The 17,818-nt window shown below is 39.6% G+C and overlaps 2 protein-coding genes and 2 non-coding genes across 8 annotated transcripts; 3 read left to right on the top strand and 1 right to left on the bottom strand.

The window, feature by feature from the left end:
- Window positions 1-2,468: 2,468 nt before the first annotated feature.
- LOC135599589 (small nucleolar RNA R16) lies at window positions 2,469-2,555 on the top strand. The gene has a single exon (XR_010481938.1). It is a non-coding gene; the product is annotated as a small nucleolar RNA R16 (small nucleolar RNA).
- Window positions 2,556-2,862: 307 nt separating this feature from the next.
- On the top strand, window positions 2,863-2,949 carry LOC135599590 (small nucleolar RNA R16). Its single transcript, XR_010481939.1, has one exon. It is a non-coding gene; the product is annotated as a small nucleolar RNA R16 (small nucleolar RNA).
- Window positions 2,950-5,365: 2,416 nt separating this feature from the next.
- On the top strand, window positions 5,366-10,295 carry LOC103987523 (pentatricopeptide repeat-containing protein At4g26680, mitochondrial). Of its 5 annotated transcripts, none has more exons than XM_065092100.1 (4): window positions 5,366-7,597; window positions 8,163-8,298; window positions 8,374-8,455; window positions 9,737-10,295. In XM_065092100.1, exon 1 carries the CDS (start codon window positions 5,447-5,449, stop codon window positions 7,022-7,024), a length of 1,578 nt encoding a protein of 525 aa, XP_064948172.1. In that variant the 5' UTR covers window positions 5,366-5,446; the 3' UTR covers window positions 7,025-7,597; window positions 8,163-8,298; window positions 8,374-8,455; window positions 9,737-10,295. The 5 variants fall into 5 exon arrangements, with proteins under 5 accessions (XP_064948172.1, XP_064948173.1, XP_064948171.1 ...); XM_065092101.1 differs by having other exon boundaries at window positions 8,387-8,455; XM_065092099.1 differs by having other exon boundaries at window positions 8,163-8,455.
- A 1,469-nt stretch (window positions 10,296-11,764) lies between these two features.
- Window positions 11,765-15,913, bottom strand: LOC103987513 (OBERON-like protein). Its single transcript, XM_009405843.3, has 3 exons — window positions 15,710-15,913; window positions 13,880-15,060; window positions 11,765-12,552 (listed from the first exon to the last, which is right to left on the bottom strand). Exons 2-3 carry the CDS (start codon window positions 15,030-15,032, stop codon window positions 11,951-11,953), a joined length of 1,755 nt encoding a protein of 584 aa, XP_009404118.2. The 5' UTR covers window positions 15,033-15,060; window positions 15,710-15,913; the 3' UTR covers window positions 11,765-11,950.
- Between the last annotated feature and the right edge of the window lie 1,905 nt (window positions 15,914-17,818).

The following is a 17,818-nucleotide window of genomic DNA, read 5'->3' on the forward strand; positions in this document are numbered from 1 at the left end:
CAAGTTGTCGAGGTTAAGAAAGGTTCACATAAATATGATGCTCAACTATTATGTTAGTCATGTCTTCATCACGAAAACTAAGGTGAGCTGTAAAATGTTGTTGCTTAATTGCTTCTAGTTTTATATAATTTCTTCACAATGAGTCTTAATATATGATTCTACAATATATCCAATTCTGTTCGAGCAATTTCTTAAAAACAGGGAGATTACAAATGTATGTAAGCTACGTAGGGGTAATTACATATTACCTCCTATAGTTAACTATGATTAGTATCTTAATCCTTATGCTTTAAAAAATAGTATTGGGATTCTCATCTTTATGAAAGTGAAATATTAAACCCCGATTCTCCTTATGTCGTTAACTTCGTCGATGAAAAAAATCTCATGTATTATTACGTGCAAAAAGACACGAATAAAAAAGATAAAAACATAATTTTATTTTTTAAATTATTAATTTTATATAAACTTTTTGTTCAATTTTCTCTCCCCCTCCTCTTTCCAACTTGCTAGCCCATTGCTGCCACACTTGGTTGCCCTCGATGAGCGAGCAAGTTAAAAAGAGGAGAGGAGGAGGTGCGGTTCATGAAGTTGGTAAAGTATGAAGTAGCAAATGTTAAGGTGAGGTTTTATAGTGGCAGCCACGATAATGGCACCGGGATCCTAGCTCATGTGTTCTTATCGAAGAGCGATAGTTTGCACCTAGACATGACGGAGCGATGGGTAAGGGACTTTGGGAAGGAGTTATAAGTAGTGATTGACGTATAAGTGGATGAGTGAATACGATGAGTGGTGAGTGAGCATGTTGAAAAGAGAAGGAGAGGAGGAGATAGGTATGAGAAGTTTATATAAAATTAATAATTTTAAAAATAAAATTATATTTTTATCCTTTTCATTCGTGTCCTTTTTGCATGTGATAACATATATTATTTTTTTCATTGATGAAGTTAATAACGTAAGAAGAATCATAGTTAAATATTTTACTTTCGTAAATATAGATATTATAATATTATTTTTTTAAATATAAGGATCGAAATACTAATCATAATTAACCGGAGAGATAATATTTAACATACTCATGTATTGGCCGAAGTACTGCTTCCTATCAATGCAACTTGCACCTCTGCATCGTTGGATTTAACTGTTGTATAAAGCTCAACGAGGGGATTGCTAATGCTCCCTCTTCTAACTCTTGTTTCGATCGAAAACCTATTCACTGATCTACATGGATGTATTCATACACACTGTAAGATCTGTGGCAGTTGCGATAGAATGAATGCATTGTGTACACGATGCCCGGCGTGGGTCAAATGGCAGCAAAAAGTTATAGAAGGCATTCTCCATGCGATGTGTATATGTGACCTGCTAATTCTATTGCGGTTCAGACATTATGTGCTTAGGGCTTTATATATAGGATTTCGTATCTCGTCATCGTGCCGTACTATCCGTTGACCAGTTTGACTGTAAGTGGGAAGCAAACAGCTGGGCCGTCACCAAAGAGAGTGGCCCATCTACAGCCCATCATACCCAAGATAGTACAAAGAAACCCTATATATTGTGTTTTAGGGTTTCCCCCCAGTGAAGCCCTATTAAAATGTACCCCTCCGTCCTCGCTCGATCTATCGCTCCATCCGCCTCCTTTCCGCTCGTCTTGGAGCCTGGGTTTTTTGTTCCCTTGTTTCTCCGTTCCATTCGTTGTTCCTACCGTAATCCTGTGGTTTTGATCGAATTGTCGCTCTTGATGACGAGAATAGAAGCAGACGGGCGGTCATAACCTGATGCCGTGTTGAATGTCTGCGTTCTCGTAGGCTTTTCTTTGAAAGCATCTGAGAGGGACTTCATCGCCCTTCTTGTCGATCTCTACTGCGCCTTTTCTTCCACTCTTCTTTCCCGTGCTTTTTCTTCCTTTAGTTCCGATAAAAATTCGATTTTTTTTTTTCTGTCGAGTTATTGCTCTCGATGACGAGAGAAGAAGCAGACGGGCGGTCAGAACCTGATGCCGTGTTGAATGTCTGCATCCTTATATGCTTTCTCTTGAAGGCATCTGAGAGAGATTCCACAATTACTGTAGTTTTACATGTATTATTTGTTGGTACAGATCTAACTTTTATCTAATAGTCGTGGTTGATGCGCTAGGATGAAGAATTTTTTGTTTTATGTCTGGACATATGAGATCCACTTGGTGTGTATGATTTGTTGTGATTCTTCTGAGCAATATCAACCCACATTTTTGTTACATTTGAATTAGGTTTAGTTTCCCTTGATTTGATATCCTTGAAATTGCACCAGTTACCCTCCTCTCTGATGTTCTTTGAATCCGAGGGGATATAACGGGTGCAGAAATACAAATGGTTGGCTTACCAGCCCATTGCATGCGTCTAGTTATTGCTCTGGTGTCAAATGGTCCGATCGAAATTCCTGTCAAGCATCAATATGATATAAGGATTTCACTAATTTCCTCCTCCCATGAGAGTGGCAAATGATGTGAATTTAAAATCTTATCCTACACACTGAATCATGGTGTGGACCATTAACTCCGCTTATTATCTGATGCCCTCTCTTTCAATCTTTTCTTATGCTAACTTTACTGTTAATTGCTGTTTTTTAGGCATTGCAAAGATTGATTTTATGTATGATTTAGTATATGTACAAATGTTTGTAATGTGCTAAGCTGTCACCATTAAAACAGAACTATGCCTTTTAGTTTCTTTCAATGTAAAAGGAATTCTATATGATGCTTTTTTCTTGCACGATTCCAGCTCAAGTATGATTTAGTTTTACAAACGTGTGTACTCTTGATGAGTTTATTATGGTTTTTAAACCTTCAAAATAGAGATGCTTTCAAATCTAACTTTCTTGTATGTGGGTGGCAAGTGATGTGAATTTGAAATCTTATCCTACACACTGAACCATGGTGTGGACTGATAACTCTGCGTATTATCTGATGCCACTTTTTTTTGCTTCCACTATCTTTTTCAACCTTTGTTTGCTAGTTTCAGTTCAAGCTGTTCATATATATGATTGTGGCATATGCTTTCACATATGTTCAACTGTTGACAGTAGTTGTAATGTCATTCTTTTATTTCAATTAATTACAAAATTGATGTATTCCATAATGTACTTGACTATAAATAGATTTTTGTTAGGTAGAATTTTCTTGCTTTTGCTTATATAAGGTTTCTTTTCTTTGACGTTCAGCTTCAAGACTAGCTATGATGAAGATTTACTTATATGTCTCGACAGATGAGGCATTTCTATGATTGTAATACTTCTTCTGAGCCTATGTCAAGGAATTTTGTTACAATTGAGTTTGGCAACATGTTAGTATTTTAATCTATTTGTTTCTTGGGAGTCTTTGTTTGTTGATCTGTAGATATGCTTTAGAAAATGGTATCAAACTTAATATTTGTGTTTTTGAAAATCAAATTGTTCATGTTGCTTCCAAGTTAAATTTTTATACTCTAGATTTTTCAACTTGTTTATTCGTTTCTGTTGCTATGATAGTGTAGGTTTGGAGTATCTTAGATGATATACTCTGAAGATAATCATTTTTATTTGTTTACTTGTCTCTGTGCAATGCTGAAGCCTCTTCTCTAGAGTTGAATCTGGCACTCCTTTAATGTGAATTTGAATTTATGTTGGAAACATATTTAGGATTACACATAATTCTCCTGCTATATTTTATATTAGGACGCTAGGTGTAAAGTTTTTTTATTACAAATAAATGAGCCTGGAAGATACTTGTGCTGCATATTGATATACATTTTGCCATGCGTGAAAAATTAATGCTTTCTGATGGACTTCCAAGTTTGATAATGTAGTACATGTTTAAAGATCCACTCGCAGATGGCTGATTAATTGAAACGTGCATGTCTGGACTGTGCCTTTCTTTTGTCAGTGGTGCTATTTCCTTTAGACAAGGTGTGCTGCTGCTTCTTTTTTTAATTTTTTTACTAAAACATGCACATCATTACTATCTTTGTGCAACTAATTTGGTATTCAACAATGTGGAGATTGTTTAAGAAGAGATGCAAAAGGAGTCAAGGATAAAATGTGATTAAAAACTGAAGAGTTGAACGTTCTGCAATTTCTGTTTTGCCAAACCTGCAAGTTGAATAATAATCTACTTGGATGTTACAATGCTGGATGATAAACTGCAATTGGTGCAGAGCCATTGTCTCCAATGATCAAATTATACTTCTGAGGGATCTGAGAGGAAATGTGAACCTTCAGTACACAATTCCAATATTAATACATTTTTTTTACTGGATTATAATGGATCTTATCAGCCCAAATTCTGAGTTTGCAGGGTCTGCTTGTTAAGGATGGATTCTCATGCAGTTTCCTCAAGGCATTTCATCGTACTCGGACAGAATGTATAGGTCATTCATGAGTGATTATGCAGAACAAAAACAGACAGTGCCCTCAAAGATCTGGATTTGATTTTATCAGGGAAATTTTGTTTGATATATTTTGCGGATGATTTGCATTGGAGTTGGATTTCGACTCTGCAATGTTTCATTATTTGATGAGTAATGAATACTTATTAAGTTTATAATAAGACAATATTGTATGGATTAGTGCTGATGGTGATTCCTGTGGGGGCTGTTCTGCTGTGTTCATGAATAATTTTTCCTTTTGGGAGTGGTAACAGCTTAATTGTGGCATGTAAAAAATGTTTATTACTCTTCTTAATACCACCATTGTTTAAATTATTTTTTAGCATATATACTACATTTTCTTTCAAATGTATCAAATAACTTATTTGCTTCTCCTAACGGTGTATTTGCATGAATGTTGTTAACGTTACAATTCATGCATTGACCTTGAAAATTAACACCAATCAAGCATGAATTGATATTGATCCAGATTGAATATGCAACAAAAATGGACATTAGAATAGATAAAGATATTATTATGTTAAATGTCAATTTTTTTTTGCCGTCAATTCCCGTTTGATCATAATACCTATTAATCTTTATTTTTTTTAATTTTTCTATTCATTTTTATAAGGGACGAGTGACTTGGTGGTCAATGTTCGCCTGCATTAGAACTTATGGTCGAACAGTATTTATTTCTCCTATACAAAGTCAATCTGATACATCTACAACAAAAAGTATTTATGGATTTTAAGTGATGATTTTTCGATGGAAGTCTGTCTATTTTTTAATGTCCATAAAGATAACAACACAACATGATAGATTCCATCAAGATTATGTACTTCGAAAAACTCAGTCACGGCTGAATCAGCAAGGAGAGATATAATATATATGCCAGGTCACGCCCTTAGTCATCAACCGTCATGGAATCTTTCAGGGGTGATTCAGTCTGCCTGAGTTCTGTTGAAAATTATAAGTGTTGGCTCCGTTCATCCTCTCGTCCTCGATCCGGTCGAGTCGCGAATTGGAACCCACGGCAGCACACAAAGAAGGTGGGCATCAAACCCTCCATGAGATCTCTCGCCTGTCGCCGCTTCTCCTCCTCCTCCTCCTCCTCCGCCGCTTCCGCTCTCCCCATCCCTCACCGCTCCCTCGCCGACCCCCGCGGCTCCGACCATGACTTCGTCGCCGTTGCCCACAGCCACCTTCTACGCGCCGATTGGCCCGCCCTCGTCTCCCTCGCCCCCTCCCTCACGCCCTTCCGCACCGCGCACCTCCTCCTCCGCCTTCGCTGCGACCCTATCCTCTCCCTCGAGTTCTACCGCTGGACCCTCCTCCACGGCACCCCCGCCTCCCACTCCCTCGACACCCACGCCATCGTCCTCCACATCCTCACCAAATCCCGCCGTTTCAAGGCCGCCGAGTCCATCTTCCGCCAGTCGTTGATCCCCCGAACCCAGAACTCCACCTCGGAGCTCTTCGACGCGGTGCTTCGCACGTATCGCCTCTGCGACTCGACGCCCGCCGTGTTCGACGCCATGTTCAAGGCCTATGCCCACGAGCGCAAGCTCAGGAAGGCCACCGAGACCTTCCGGCTGATGCGGGACTACGGGTTCCTCCCCAAGATCAAATCTTGCAACGCCTTCTTGAGCTCGCTGCTCTATCTGGGGCGGGCTGACGTCGCGCTGGCCTTCTACCGGGAGATGCATCGGTGTCGGATCTCGCCGAACGTCTACACCCTAAACATGGCCATACGCGCGCTCTGTAACTCGGGGAAGCTGGAGAAGGCTCTCGACCTGTTCGATAAAATGGAAGGGATGGGATTCACTCCTACCGTTGCTTCCTTCAATACCTTGATCGATGCTCAATGCAAAAATGGAGTCACGGGGCATGCTGTGAAGCTCAAGAACACAATGGCCGGTAAAGGTTTGGAGCCGAACGTGATCACCTACAATACTCTCATCCATGGGTTCTGTAAGGAAAGCAAGTTGCATGAGGCTAACAGGGTTTTCCAGGAGATGAAAGCCGCCGAGGTGAGGCCGAACACGGTGACCTACAACACTTTGATAAATGGTTATAGTCAGATGAACAACAGCGAGATGGGCTCGAGGCTTTATGAGGAGATGGTAAAAGATGGTATTGAGGTCGACATTGTAACGTACAATGCTCTTATATTGGGGCTTTGCAATGAAGGGAAGACAAAGAAGGCCGCCCATGTAGTGAAGGTGCTCGATCAAAAGAATTTTGTCCCAAATGCGTCGACCTTTGCTGCTCTCATTACTGGACAATGCAAGAGGCAAAACTCTGAGCGGGCACTTGATATTTACAAGGCCATGAAGAGAAGCGGGTGTACTCCAAACAATGATACATTTAGGCTGTTGATATATACCTTCTGCAAGAACAAGGACTATGAAGGCGCGGTTGAGTTGTTGAAGGAAATGTTGGGGAGATATATGGCACCTGATGAGACTCTGCTTACTGAGGTTTTCGAGGGGATTTATAGCTCTGGAAAGACCCACCTGGTTACTGAATTGCACTTAGATGTTGTTGGGACAAGACTTATTCCTGAAGTTTATTTCAAAAATGAACACACAACTAAGTTGCTGGATATATCAGATACTGAAGCACAGAAGATGTGTATGGGATAAAGAAGTGGAACAAATTTGCTTGGTTGAGAAGAGATTTACAGCTACTTGGCCCAACATCTTATAATTTTCGATGATTTCTCGAAGATATTTGGTGATGATGATACATACTTGGAGTTTTTCTGTGGACTTGATAGTTTGATATTGCCACATCTTATGTCGTAGACTCTAACAGCCTACATGAGGAGGTGAGTTATATATCATGGTTTTGTGTTGGTATCATGGTTGGAGAAGAAAAAACTTGTTCAATGTTCAGATCCTGGTCAATTTGTTCTCTGAGGTGTTCATTTCAAGCAAGATGTGTTCAGGAGCAGGGAGCAAAGCTATAAGCAGCAACGATAGATGTCATTGTTGCAGCAAGATTTGAATTGACCATCCTCTGATGAAAGCTTGTTCTTACACATCTTTCTGGACAAAGAATATTATTTGCTGCAAAGCAAGAATTCTATCATTGTTCTGGCTAGAGTAGAATCAGCTTGTGATTTGATACAAGCTTGTTCATAAAATCTGTCTGGAAATAATGTATGATTTGCTTCTGTGCAAGATTTTCAGCTAGCTTCAGGAATTTCATTAGAGGTGAAAATCTTTTTGGGACTCTTTTGTCATCTAACTTAATGTTTGTTTTATAAAAGGAATGTATAAAAGGATTTTTTTATATGCTGCATATGCAAAAATTTTCCCATATCTTCTTTCCACGTTATATCTTTTAACTGTGCTTTTCATGTCATGTTTCTCGCTACCCTACTTCCATTTATTGTCATGGATCAGCATCGAGAAACTACATGCAATTTTGTGGTAGCACTGGCACATATGAATGTTACTATTTCGAGAAGAGACAACTTATGTATGTAATTATCTGATCTTATCAAATATGTTCTATGATTTCTCTGAGTTTCAAGTTAAAGTTTTAATCCATCTGACATGAAGCAGAGCATCTAGGCTAGTTAGCAAGTTTTCCTAACTTGATTAAGAATTAAGTTATAGTACTTTGTTGCTGATAGAAGTACTGCATAGGTGCAGAAATGCCTTTGCAAAAAAGTTATATATCTAAAAAAGGCTACGTTGATCATTTCAATACGTCATCGTGTATATTGTTTTGTAACTATAAATGCAATTGATCAAGTGGTACTTGTTTACACAGTTGGAACACATGTGAAAATAAACGCTGGAAGTCTACGAAGGACCTTTGGTGAAGGCCAAGAAGTTGCGACTTCAAAGGAGGAAACTGCCTGGAAAGGAACGTAAAATCCCCTCCGTGTTTGATCCCTACATGGAAGGTATAATATGTTAAAGTTATTTTGTTATCATTTCAGAAGTTTTTGCTACCTTGTCAATTGATTCTTATTTCTTAGTGATTGTTTCTAGCTAAATTAAGGGGAAATCAAAGTAGCACATAGGAGAATTCAGGTTTGAGGAAACAGTAAGGTTTAAAAGGTATGTTGGAAGCAAGTTTACATGTGTATATTATTTGTGTACTTGTAGGTGTACTTAAGCATATATGTATTCTTCATCAAACACAAATGACAACACTTGTTTTGCGCTAGGAGAAGACGAGTGAAAAATGATAAGCAACCTTTTTTTCTCTAACAATCTTTTCTTATTTTGTTTGCATTCAGCCACTTACACGAGTCATAAGCTTTTGAACTATTTCCGTGGAGTGTGCCATATTTCTCAATTTATATAATATGGATTAGGATGGACGAAATTATGATTCCAACTATTAGCATGTATGACACAAATGCTATTAATCATGATCCGCATCAAGATTTGAAATTGCATAGATTGTAAAGCAGGTGCATCAGGACACATACAAGATTCTTGCTACCTAGTTTACTACATCAGGAGATATTATGCCTAAGCAAGCTTATGAGTCCTGATTCACTCCTTTGTTTTGCTCCTCTTAACTGAGTCTCAGAATTCTGTATCTATTCATGACACCCAATCCAAACAGGAAGGAAAGATGTTTTCATTTCCTTTTCCTACAATCCAGACAACTTTTTTTTGTTTTCGATGGAAAAAAAAGGTTTTTCACCATCCTTTTTCTGGCAACCAATTGAACCCTAGGATTATGTGGACTGCACATCTCCATCCATAAAACTAAAATGGCAGAAATACAGTCTCATGTTCATGTGCATATGTAAGTGTTGCAAATCTTTGTTGATATATTTCAGATATCTAACAATGGATGAACTGAAAAATTCTAATTCAAGGGAAATTTAATTTAAGGGCATTAAAAGAATTTTAGCATTTAGTTCTTTCTTCCCTTGGAAATGTGCTACTGGATTTTGTCAGCTGGATGTTATCTAAGAAGTGGTTTGTACCAAGGTTCACAGTACAGTTTCAGACCAATACTGTACAGGTCCATACCAGCGTATTGAGTGTTGGTACATCAATACCTGCCAAATTTTGAGAAATACTGAAAAATATTTAAAAGGAAACAAAAAAAACTCTGGTACAGGGCCTGCACTATCCTGTACTGGAGGCATCATGTGGTTTACCTTGTCCATGTATTGGTAAGATATTGGACTGGTAAACACCATACGTACCATACCATACCGATGGTAGCGCAAATCTTCATTTATACCACATGTATATAAATCTTCATATGTATGTATGTATATATACCTTCCAATCGCACCATATCATGATATCAACCACATCTTTTTCTGAATAGTAGGACAAAATCTCAGTGTTTTTTATTCTTTATTCTGGCAGCATTGATGGTAATGGCTGCAGCGATGGTGATTCCAATCGAAGAGTTCCATCGACATCTTTCACATTTAAGGTTCAGAGGGTGATCCCAACTTGTCCATCACAAGGCATGTCATAGGTATATTTTAACATCCATTTCTGCAAATATTGCACCTTGAGTAACATAAATGTTTGGAGTAGTAGTCACAAGATCTCACAACATCTCAACATCATCCTCAAGGCCCTAAGGTGGTTCTTAATAAAAGCCGTCTTGTTTCTACTCTACAAATCCTATACCATCGTTTGATGTGAGTTAGGATCAGGCATTATCTTTCGTAATAGTAATTGGAGGACTAAGTACCAAAACAGAGCTGATGGTCTAGGCATCGACTGCGCGGCTCTCAAAGGTCATGGAACTATTATTATCAATGGAGTTTTGAGGGAGGAATGTAGATCGATGTGCAGTAATCCTTTTAATTGGGTTGGTGCTTTGACAGTTTAAATTCGATTGATGGTCACTGCTGTATTTAAACATAAGATGTAATGTTAAATGTTCAAGGAAGCTGCTACATGTTCTATGGTCTATGGTTTCTCTCTTCTTTAGTGCTTGTGTTTTCTTGTTAATCTTGATTTGGAAGATGATGATATGCAAGTAAACCATTTCATTTAGCTGCTGCCTCTCCAGTCCTTTACCACCCAAAAATTTGGGTTAATTACATATTACCTTATATAGTTAATAATATTTAACATTCTACTTCTTACACTTTAAAAAATTATATTATTATTTTTATAATTACGAAAGTAAAATATCTAAGTTTATTTATTCTAATATTATTTTACTCACGAAAATATAAAAATATAATTTTAATATTCTGTTAATGGTGGTAGACGACATCAATGATGGTGAACGACATTGTTGTTGGAGGGTTGCGGATGGCTATTATGGATAAGGAGAGTGACGCTGAGAGGTGAGGGTCATGTTGCATCTATGTTGGTGTTGACATAGTTGTCGAGCAACGAAAGAGCTGTTTAGCATATGTATCGATTGTTCTTATGTCGCTCGATAACTGCATCAACGCAAATGCAAAGTGGCCCTTACCTCTTATTATCGTTTTCCTCATCCATAATAGCCACCTGTGGCTCCAAATGACATCGTTGTTTGTCGTCACCGATGTCGTCTGTCACAACTAACGAAATATTAAAAATTATATTTTTACCTTTTGTTTTCATATTTCCATTGATAAAACAACGTTATGATAAATAAATCTAGATGTTTCACGTTCATAATTATAGAGATAGCAATATAGATTTTTAAAATATAGGGATTGTAATAGTAAAGTAACTAACTATACGTAATTAGTCCCAAAAATTGCTATCAGATGAATATGATTCATAATTTCATTTCTAGGCACAGCTTCAATTCCACACAATCAATCATCTCAATTGTTGCATCTAGTTTATTGTATAAAATGTCTCCATGTTAATATACACGAGCAATATTATGTCTTAGGAAAGTTAAAAAGAGAACTACCAGTACAAATGACAAGGCACATAAGCATCTAATGACAAGGTAGGTTGACCTACATATTTACCTCATTCAAATAAACTACCAGTACAAATTTGTTTCATTGAAGATAAAAACAAATAAAATAAAAACAATAATGAAAAGGTCTTTGTCACAATTTTTACTAGGAATCTCCACCTTGGCTTGCAAGAGGACCATCTATAGTATTATAAATGGTATTAGACACCAGCCACTCTCATGTTACAAAGTCCTCAATTCTCCCAAAACATGAAAGTAAACCTCATGTTTTGGCTTCACTACCAGTGCAATCAACTCATTTTTGTTCAAGTAACGACGATAAGTAAACCTGATAAGGTTAACATGTACTCCTATCAACCAGTGTAATTAATTCATATCTGGTTTGGGTAGAACTTAGCTTCTTTAGGGCCCCATTAGCTGCACAATCCAATCCATCTCATTTCATGAGGATTGTCTTTGCTATTGTTTCAAATACATTATACTACAATAAGAAGGCTCACCAAAAATACTTCAGTATAAAGACCGAGTGCATACATACGAATTAAATTCGCCATATTATACAAAAATGGTTCAGAACAAACAGCGGATCTAAATTCAAGCAACATCCAGTTGATAATCTAATAGTGTTCTTAGTTGTGCATTACAACATATAATAAAAGCAAGTAGAACCCTACAGGGAGTAAGTAGCAGTTTGATTATTGCCCCTCGGTCTTTGGTGGCATGCTTCGCACGTTCTTTAACAAGTCCTGGATTTTGTTCAGCATTAGAGTCTGTGCATGGTCGCCGCTGCCACCATTGCTGTTACCCTGCGGAGCATGCTGGCTCTCCTGAAGCTTTATCTTCTCATATAAATACTGCTTCTCGGCTTCTGCTTCTTCAAGACGACGCTTCAGGTACATACTAGCATAGTCCTGCTCAGCCTTCTCTGATTTGGCCTGTGCAATGCTCTGCAGTCTGTCAGCCTCCTGCTTGGCCTCGTTGGCCTTCAATTGGAACATTTCAGCCTCTGCCTGCTTAAGTCTAATGATGCTCTCTAGTTCCTCCACCTGTTGTTTCTTTCTCTGCCTCTCCATTTTTAGCTCTTGAACTTCTCTAGCCTTGTCCTCAAGCTCACGATCGCAGGCATCTAGAGCCAAACGAGCTCGCTTAAACATCCGCATTTTCTCCTCTGCAACCATCTCCATCTTCCTCACAGCTTCTTGGACCACCTCAGCAATTTTATTGCAAGCCTCTTGTGGAGAAATCAGACGCCCAACTTCTTCGTTCTCAGAATTCTTTGGTGAATCTAATTCAAGTTCTGCAATAGACAAAAAAATAAGTAACTTAAAAGACTGCAGCAAGTGTTCTAGGCAAACCAAGCAGAATTTGGCAGAAAAAAGGAATGGTCATTGAAGTGTCTAATTCCAACAGCCTGACTAATTTGAAATTCTGTTCAAAGGCCCTATTGAAGGTAATAAGTCCCTTGCAAAAAATTACACCTTACAAGTTAAAGCTAGCTTTGTCAATGGTGATCATCCATCAAACTTTAGTTTCTACATAGAGAGAGGTTTTACCGAAAGATACGTCCAACTTTAAGTAACAGTCGCTACCTCAGTACCCAAGAAGTTAGCCTTGTAAAAACCCTATCCACTTGTTGACAAAAGTATACAGGACATGATGAATCAGCAGACAGCATGAAAGACAAATAAGCTCCATTGCTTCATATTCGCTGAATCCTGTGCAAACTAGCTACAGTCCATATGCATGAAATGTGCATCTTTCCACTGTTACACATATAATTCTCACAGCAGTTCTGTTTTTAGAACTTCAGAAGCCATTATTACTAAGGCTTACATTATTTCATTAGGTGAAGGGAAAAAATGGACCACAGATTTTAGCCATGAGAATGAAAAAAAACAATGATAAATTTTGGTCAGCATCAACTATAACATTTTTGCAACCAAGAAAACACAAGCGTTTGCACTAATAAGCCAAATCAATTAAATTATTTACATGTCATTAGGAGGCAACTAAATCCTGAATCTTAATACATATTATTCTTACAAAAATCCCTGTCATTTTCTTAGATCATTTTTTCATGACTTATGACACAAGGTGGCCTTCTTCACACCTAAGCTACCTAAGCTCCAAGTTGTTTCCACACCTTAGTGCTCTTAAACTTTAATAATTATGACCTATGAAAGTTTTCATTCTGTAAATGTCACCATAAAACCACCATTTCTAAGAAACATGTTGCCCAAAAAGCCCAATCTTTGTTTATCTGACATATCTGTCATTGTCTTATTAAGATAAAAGTGAAAACAGTATTCACCATTGTCATAACCACAAAACATTTAACAAATATTTATGACGTGACATTAGGACCGGCTGAATCGTAGTCCTAGTCACAGTACCACTGGAAAAAGGAGTAGATGCAAGTGGCATAGGAGAATAAATGGGAAAAGCACTGGTTCAAATGCATACTGACAGATGCATCAGAACAATATTTTGCAAATGATGCTAATCTCAAGTTTGATTTTAACAACTATCTTATTGCCGGGCTGGCTCTCCCAAGTAATAGATGATAATTGGCAGTTCAAGTGTAATTTTTACTTGCATGTAGGTTATATTTTTTTGTCCCATACCTTGGAAAAAGAGAAGGAGCATTCTGCAGGCCACGGATTCGGCTGTGCCACTTTTCAACTTTTCTATTAGTTCACCACACTTGCGGTATAATTTTCTTCCTTTAGGGTCCTGACTCAATTGAAAAATCTTACTGACAAAGTCAAGTTCTCGCATCAGGATCTCTCGGTCCCATCCAGGAGCGCACTGCTGGAAGACATCTTTAACCCAACCTAACAACTCGGATGTTCTGTGGCATGCTTGGCACCTGAAAAGCATCTCTGTATGGCCAACTCCGCTCTTAACAGACTGACCTGTTCCAATTTGGCCAACCCGCATGGCACAATCTGTGTGAGTCCAGTGTGTGCATGTATCACATCCAATCCAGCGGCATGTATTCACCTCAAAATCAAACTTGTTGCAGATCACACACATACAGAGATTGCAGAAACCATTCCTACTGGAACATATCTCACAGCTGCATTCATCTGCAGGGAGAGCACTTTGACAAGCAATGTTTCTGCACCTCTTGTACAAGAAAACCTCGATGAGGCGACCCTGTGGAATGCTGACGCTTGGATGCAAGAAGGCCTGAATGCCTGAATTGATTGCAACAAGAATTTCCAGTTGCACACGATGAGCACCAGCAAGGGATTTGGCGGTCAGGTCAACTCTCCCCTGCACAAGCTTCTGAAGATACAGAAACTCCTCTATTTGATGAGAACCACCTGTACCCTCAAGTATCTGCCGAAGCTCACCCTTAAGCTCCTCTAGAAGCTCATCTGGCATGACCTTGATTTTCTCAGCAACAACATCAACCCTGTCTCGAGCAATTTCATGGAGCGATAACCTATTTGCGTTGGAAACCCTCCGAATGACCTGCAGTTTAGCAACTTCATTCTCTCCTTCCTTTTCCTTCTCTATTTTATGTCCTCCAACCACATCAGGGTGGTTTGTCTCAATGGGCCAGGTTTCACGAGAGCTGGCGCTCTCTGTGGGCGAGTCTTGCCCTTGGTCAGAATTAGATCCTGGCTCTTGGGTGTCGGGTGATGCTGCAGGGTCTGATGAAGCCAGGGATAGGGATGTCTGCAGGCCTGACGACCTCGGATGCTGGCGTGGTGGTAGCATAGAGAGTGGTGATTGGTGGTGGTGATTTGTGACAGAAGGGGTACCCATTTCAATTGTTGTTTTCTCAAAACTCTACCTGCCACATTTCAAGGGTTTGATCAGCACATCGGAATCACTTGAGGATTTGAAATCCTTCTCTAAATTATTATAAATAACAAAAAGAAGTACCCATCAAAACTGAAAAAACACTTCGTGACGGGTTCATGCATGGATGCATGAAAAGGAACGTCCCTTTCCAAGATCCAATTCTTTGTCTGATGCATAGTGCCAAAGTCTAATTTTTCTTGCTCGACAAAACAGTCGAATTATATGTTTCTACCAAAAAAACAATCAAAATATGCACGCAAGAAAGCATTTACCTACGAATTGTTGATAAATCAGACCAATATCCTAACATTTTCAGAACATAACGACAAAAACGAATCTTGCTCCAGAAATCAGACCAATACATGCCTCTGTAAAAGAATACGCATTTCCAGATTCCAAAACCCTAATTTAAGGTAAAAACAGCGAGAGAACCGAGAGAAGGGGAAGGACAAATTTTTGGACGAGAAAACCAAAGAGGAAACTACTAAAATTTCTATTAGGATGATTCGCCACAAATTCAACATGGCGCCAGCTAAATCACCAGAACGAAAGCAGTAATTAAGAACCCCACAAGCGGAGATTCGATCCCCAAGCCAGAAGGTGGACGAATTAGGGTGATCCGCAGCAAGATGGCATACCTAGAGCTGAATTCGACGCGGAGAAAAGCCGCCAGAAAACAACAGGAAGACCGGGAGATGAGGGATCGACCGAATCCAGAGGAGTGGGAGTGAAGAGAGGGGAGAAGAAAGGGATTAGGGTTTGCTGCGATCTCTCCCCACCCTTTTCCTCTGCGGAAAGGAGAGCGGAGCGGGTTTCAACTTTCAACGCGTCAAATGCGATGACCGGCGCAACCGGGGGACAGCAACCGGATGAACTCGTCGCGCACCGCGTCGTGCGAAGGAGACGTTTCTTTCGGCCCCACCCTATTATCCACTAGCAACATGCCACGTCTTACACGATGATGGGCAATCCATTACTAAAGCCCGGCGGGAGGAGACCGGGTTAACCGGTCACATACGCGTCTTGCCTGTCGTCTTGGAGCGTTGCCGAGTCGATGTTCGTGGGCCGGCTTTTGTCTGCATGGTGGGCCCTACAGATATTTTGTTTTCAAAGGAACCCCTGTCGAAAGAAAATTTTACAAGTATATCCATCTCCGTTGGCTTCGATTACACTACTGTAGAGAGATTGTTGTGTCAAAACACAAATTTAATATTATTGAATGACCAAATCTTTTCCACCTTCCTCCACCATTTGATACCTTTCCCCACCCATCCTCCTCCTCCTCAATCTACCCTATTAATTTAATTTTCCATGTATGTAGATCTAATTTTTCCCTTCTCATCTTCTTTAGTCAGAGATAAGCCTCCTTCCATGGACTCCTGGCACTTCTATCTTGAAGGAGGGTAGATGTCCTTTTACCAAAATGCTCATAAATATAAAAGTTCTATTGGGAGTGCGATATAGAATCTTTCTATTTATTGTTAAGAGATGAATTTATCAGAATAATATTTCACTATTTACCGTTGGAAAAATACACTAATGGTATACGTTGGTGCCGATTATCAAGTATCCAATTAATATATTAAAAAATATAAATTAATTCGCACCACACATATTATTATTTTTTTAAGACAGACTTTTTTTACTTTCTTGTTATCCTTACATCTTAAAAAAAATAAATAAAAACACTTTAATTCACCATCTCTTTAGTGTCATTATGCACCTCCTGCACTTCTTTACTTAGAATACCTTCAAACATCAAATCGGTCATATAATAGAAGCATATGATTGTTCATCTTCTGGATTATTAAATACAACTATTTCTATTCCTATTTAATAAACACTCTCAAATCCTTCTGGTAATTGACTTCTGTTTTTATTTGTCGAGATAGCTCCATTTTGAGAACATCACGGGTATTACAGTCTTGATGCACTGTAAATTTGGCGCAACCTGATCAATCTAACATTCCCATGGTTGGGAGCCATTGTTCCGGTCTTCTTCTTCCGGGCTTCACCACGGACTTGTTCTTAAGCCAAAGAAACGGTGGAATCATTGCCTCGTTTGGTTACCTTTCTTGTCGACCGGCGAAGGAGGATGGCAGTTTGCATGCATCTTCTTCGCCTTCTTCTTATCCATTCTGTGCACCGCACTCTCCAATTGTTCCACCCTCTCCACCAGCCCTGCCATCAGCCTGCACTGCTGCGAACTCCGCTCAAACAACGCCGCCACCAACCCTTGCAGCCTCTCGCTCTCCGCCATCACCTTCTTCGCCGCCTCCCCCATCCCCGAGGCGTCCTTCGAATCCTTTCTTGGTTCCGCCATTGCCTGCACCGAATCCTCGGCCATGTGCCATCCTGCAGTCGATATCTCGGGTGCTTCCTCTGCCGGGGCCGTCGTTGGTTCCCTCTTCTCTTGCTCCATTGAATCAGAAAGTGCTGCTTTGTCCGTAACGACATCGCCGTCTACGCATTTTTCTCCCGAGTTGGCCTTCGACAGAGGAGTGCCGGTAGATTCCTCCACTGTTACCAACACGAAGCCTTCATCCTTTGCTTCCGGTTCTGGATCTTGGCTAGCTTGAGAGGCAGATTCATGGGCGGCATTGGAGTCCGGATCTTGACATTCTTGAGCCGAGGCTTCTTCGGTGTTGGCGCCATCGGAATCGTCCTCCTGAGGCGTCCCCTCCACCTCTTCACGGTTATCTGGCTGCATCTCCGCCGAAATCGGTGGTTCAGAATCAATGGGATTC

This window comes from Musa acuminata, chromosome BXJ2-1 (assembly GCF_036884655.1).
Source record: "Musa acuminata AAA Group cultivar baxijiao chromosome BXJ2-1, Cavendish_Baxijiao_AAA, whole genome shotgun sequence".
In the NCBI taxonomy this organism is placed as follows: domain Eukaryota; kingdom Viridiplantae; phylum Streptophyta; class Magnoliopsida; order Zingiberales; family Musaceae; genus Musa; species Musa acuminata.

Excerpts from the sequence above, each read along its gene's own strand:
- LOC103987513 (XM_009405843.3), bottom strand. The coding sequence starts at position 15,032 with ATGGGTACCCCTTCTGTCACAAATCACCACCACCAATCACCACTCTCT. Across the intron at positions 12,553-13,879 it reads GCTCCTTCTCTTTTTCCAAG|AACTTGAATTAGATTCACCA; the intron begins GTATGGGACAAA and ends TGTCTATTGCAG.
- LOC103987523 (XM_065092098.1), top strand. The coding sequence starts at position 5,447 with ATGAGATCTCTCGCCTGTCGCCGCTTCTCCTCCTCCTCCTCCTCCTCC.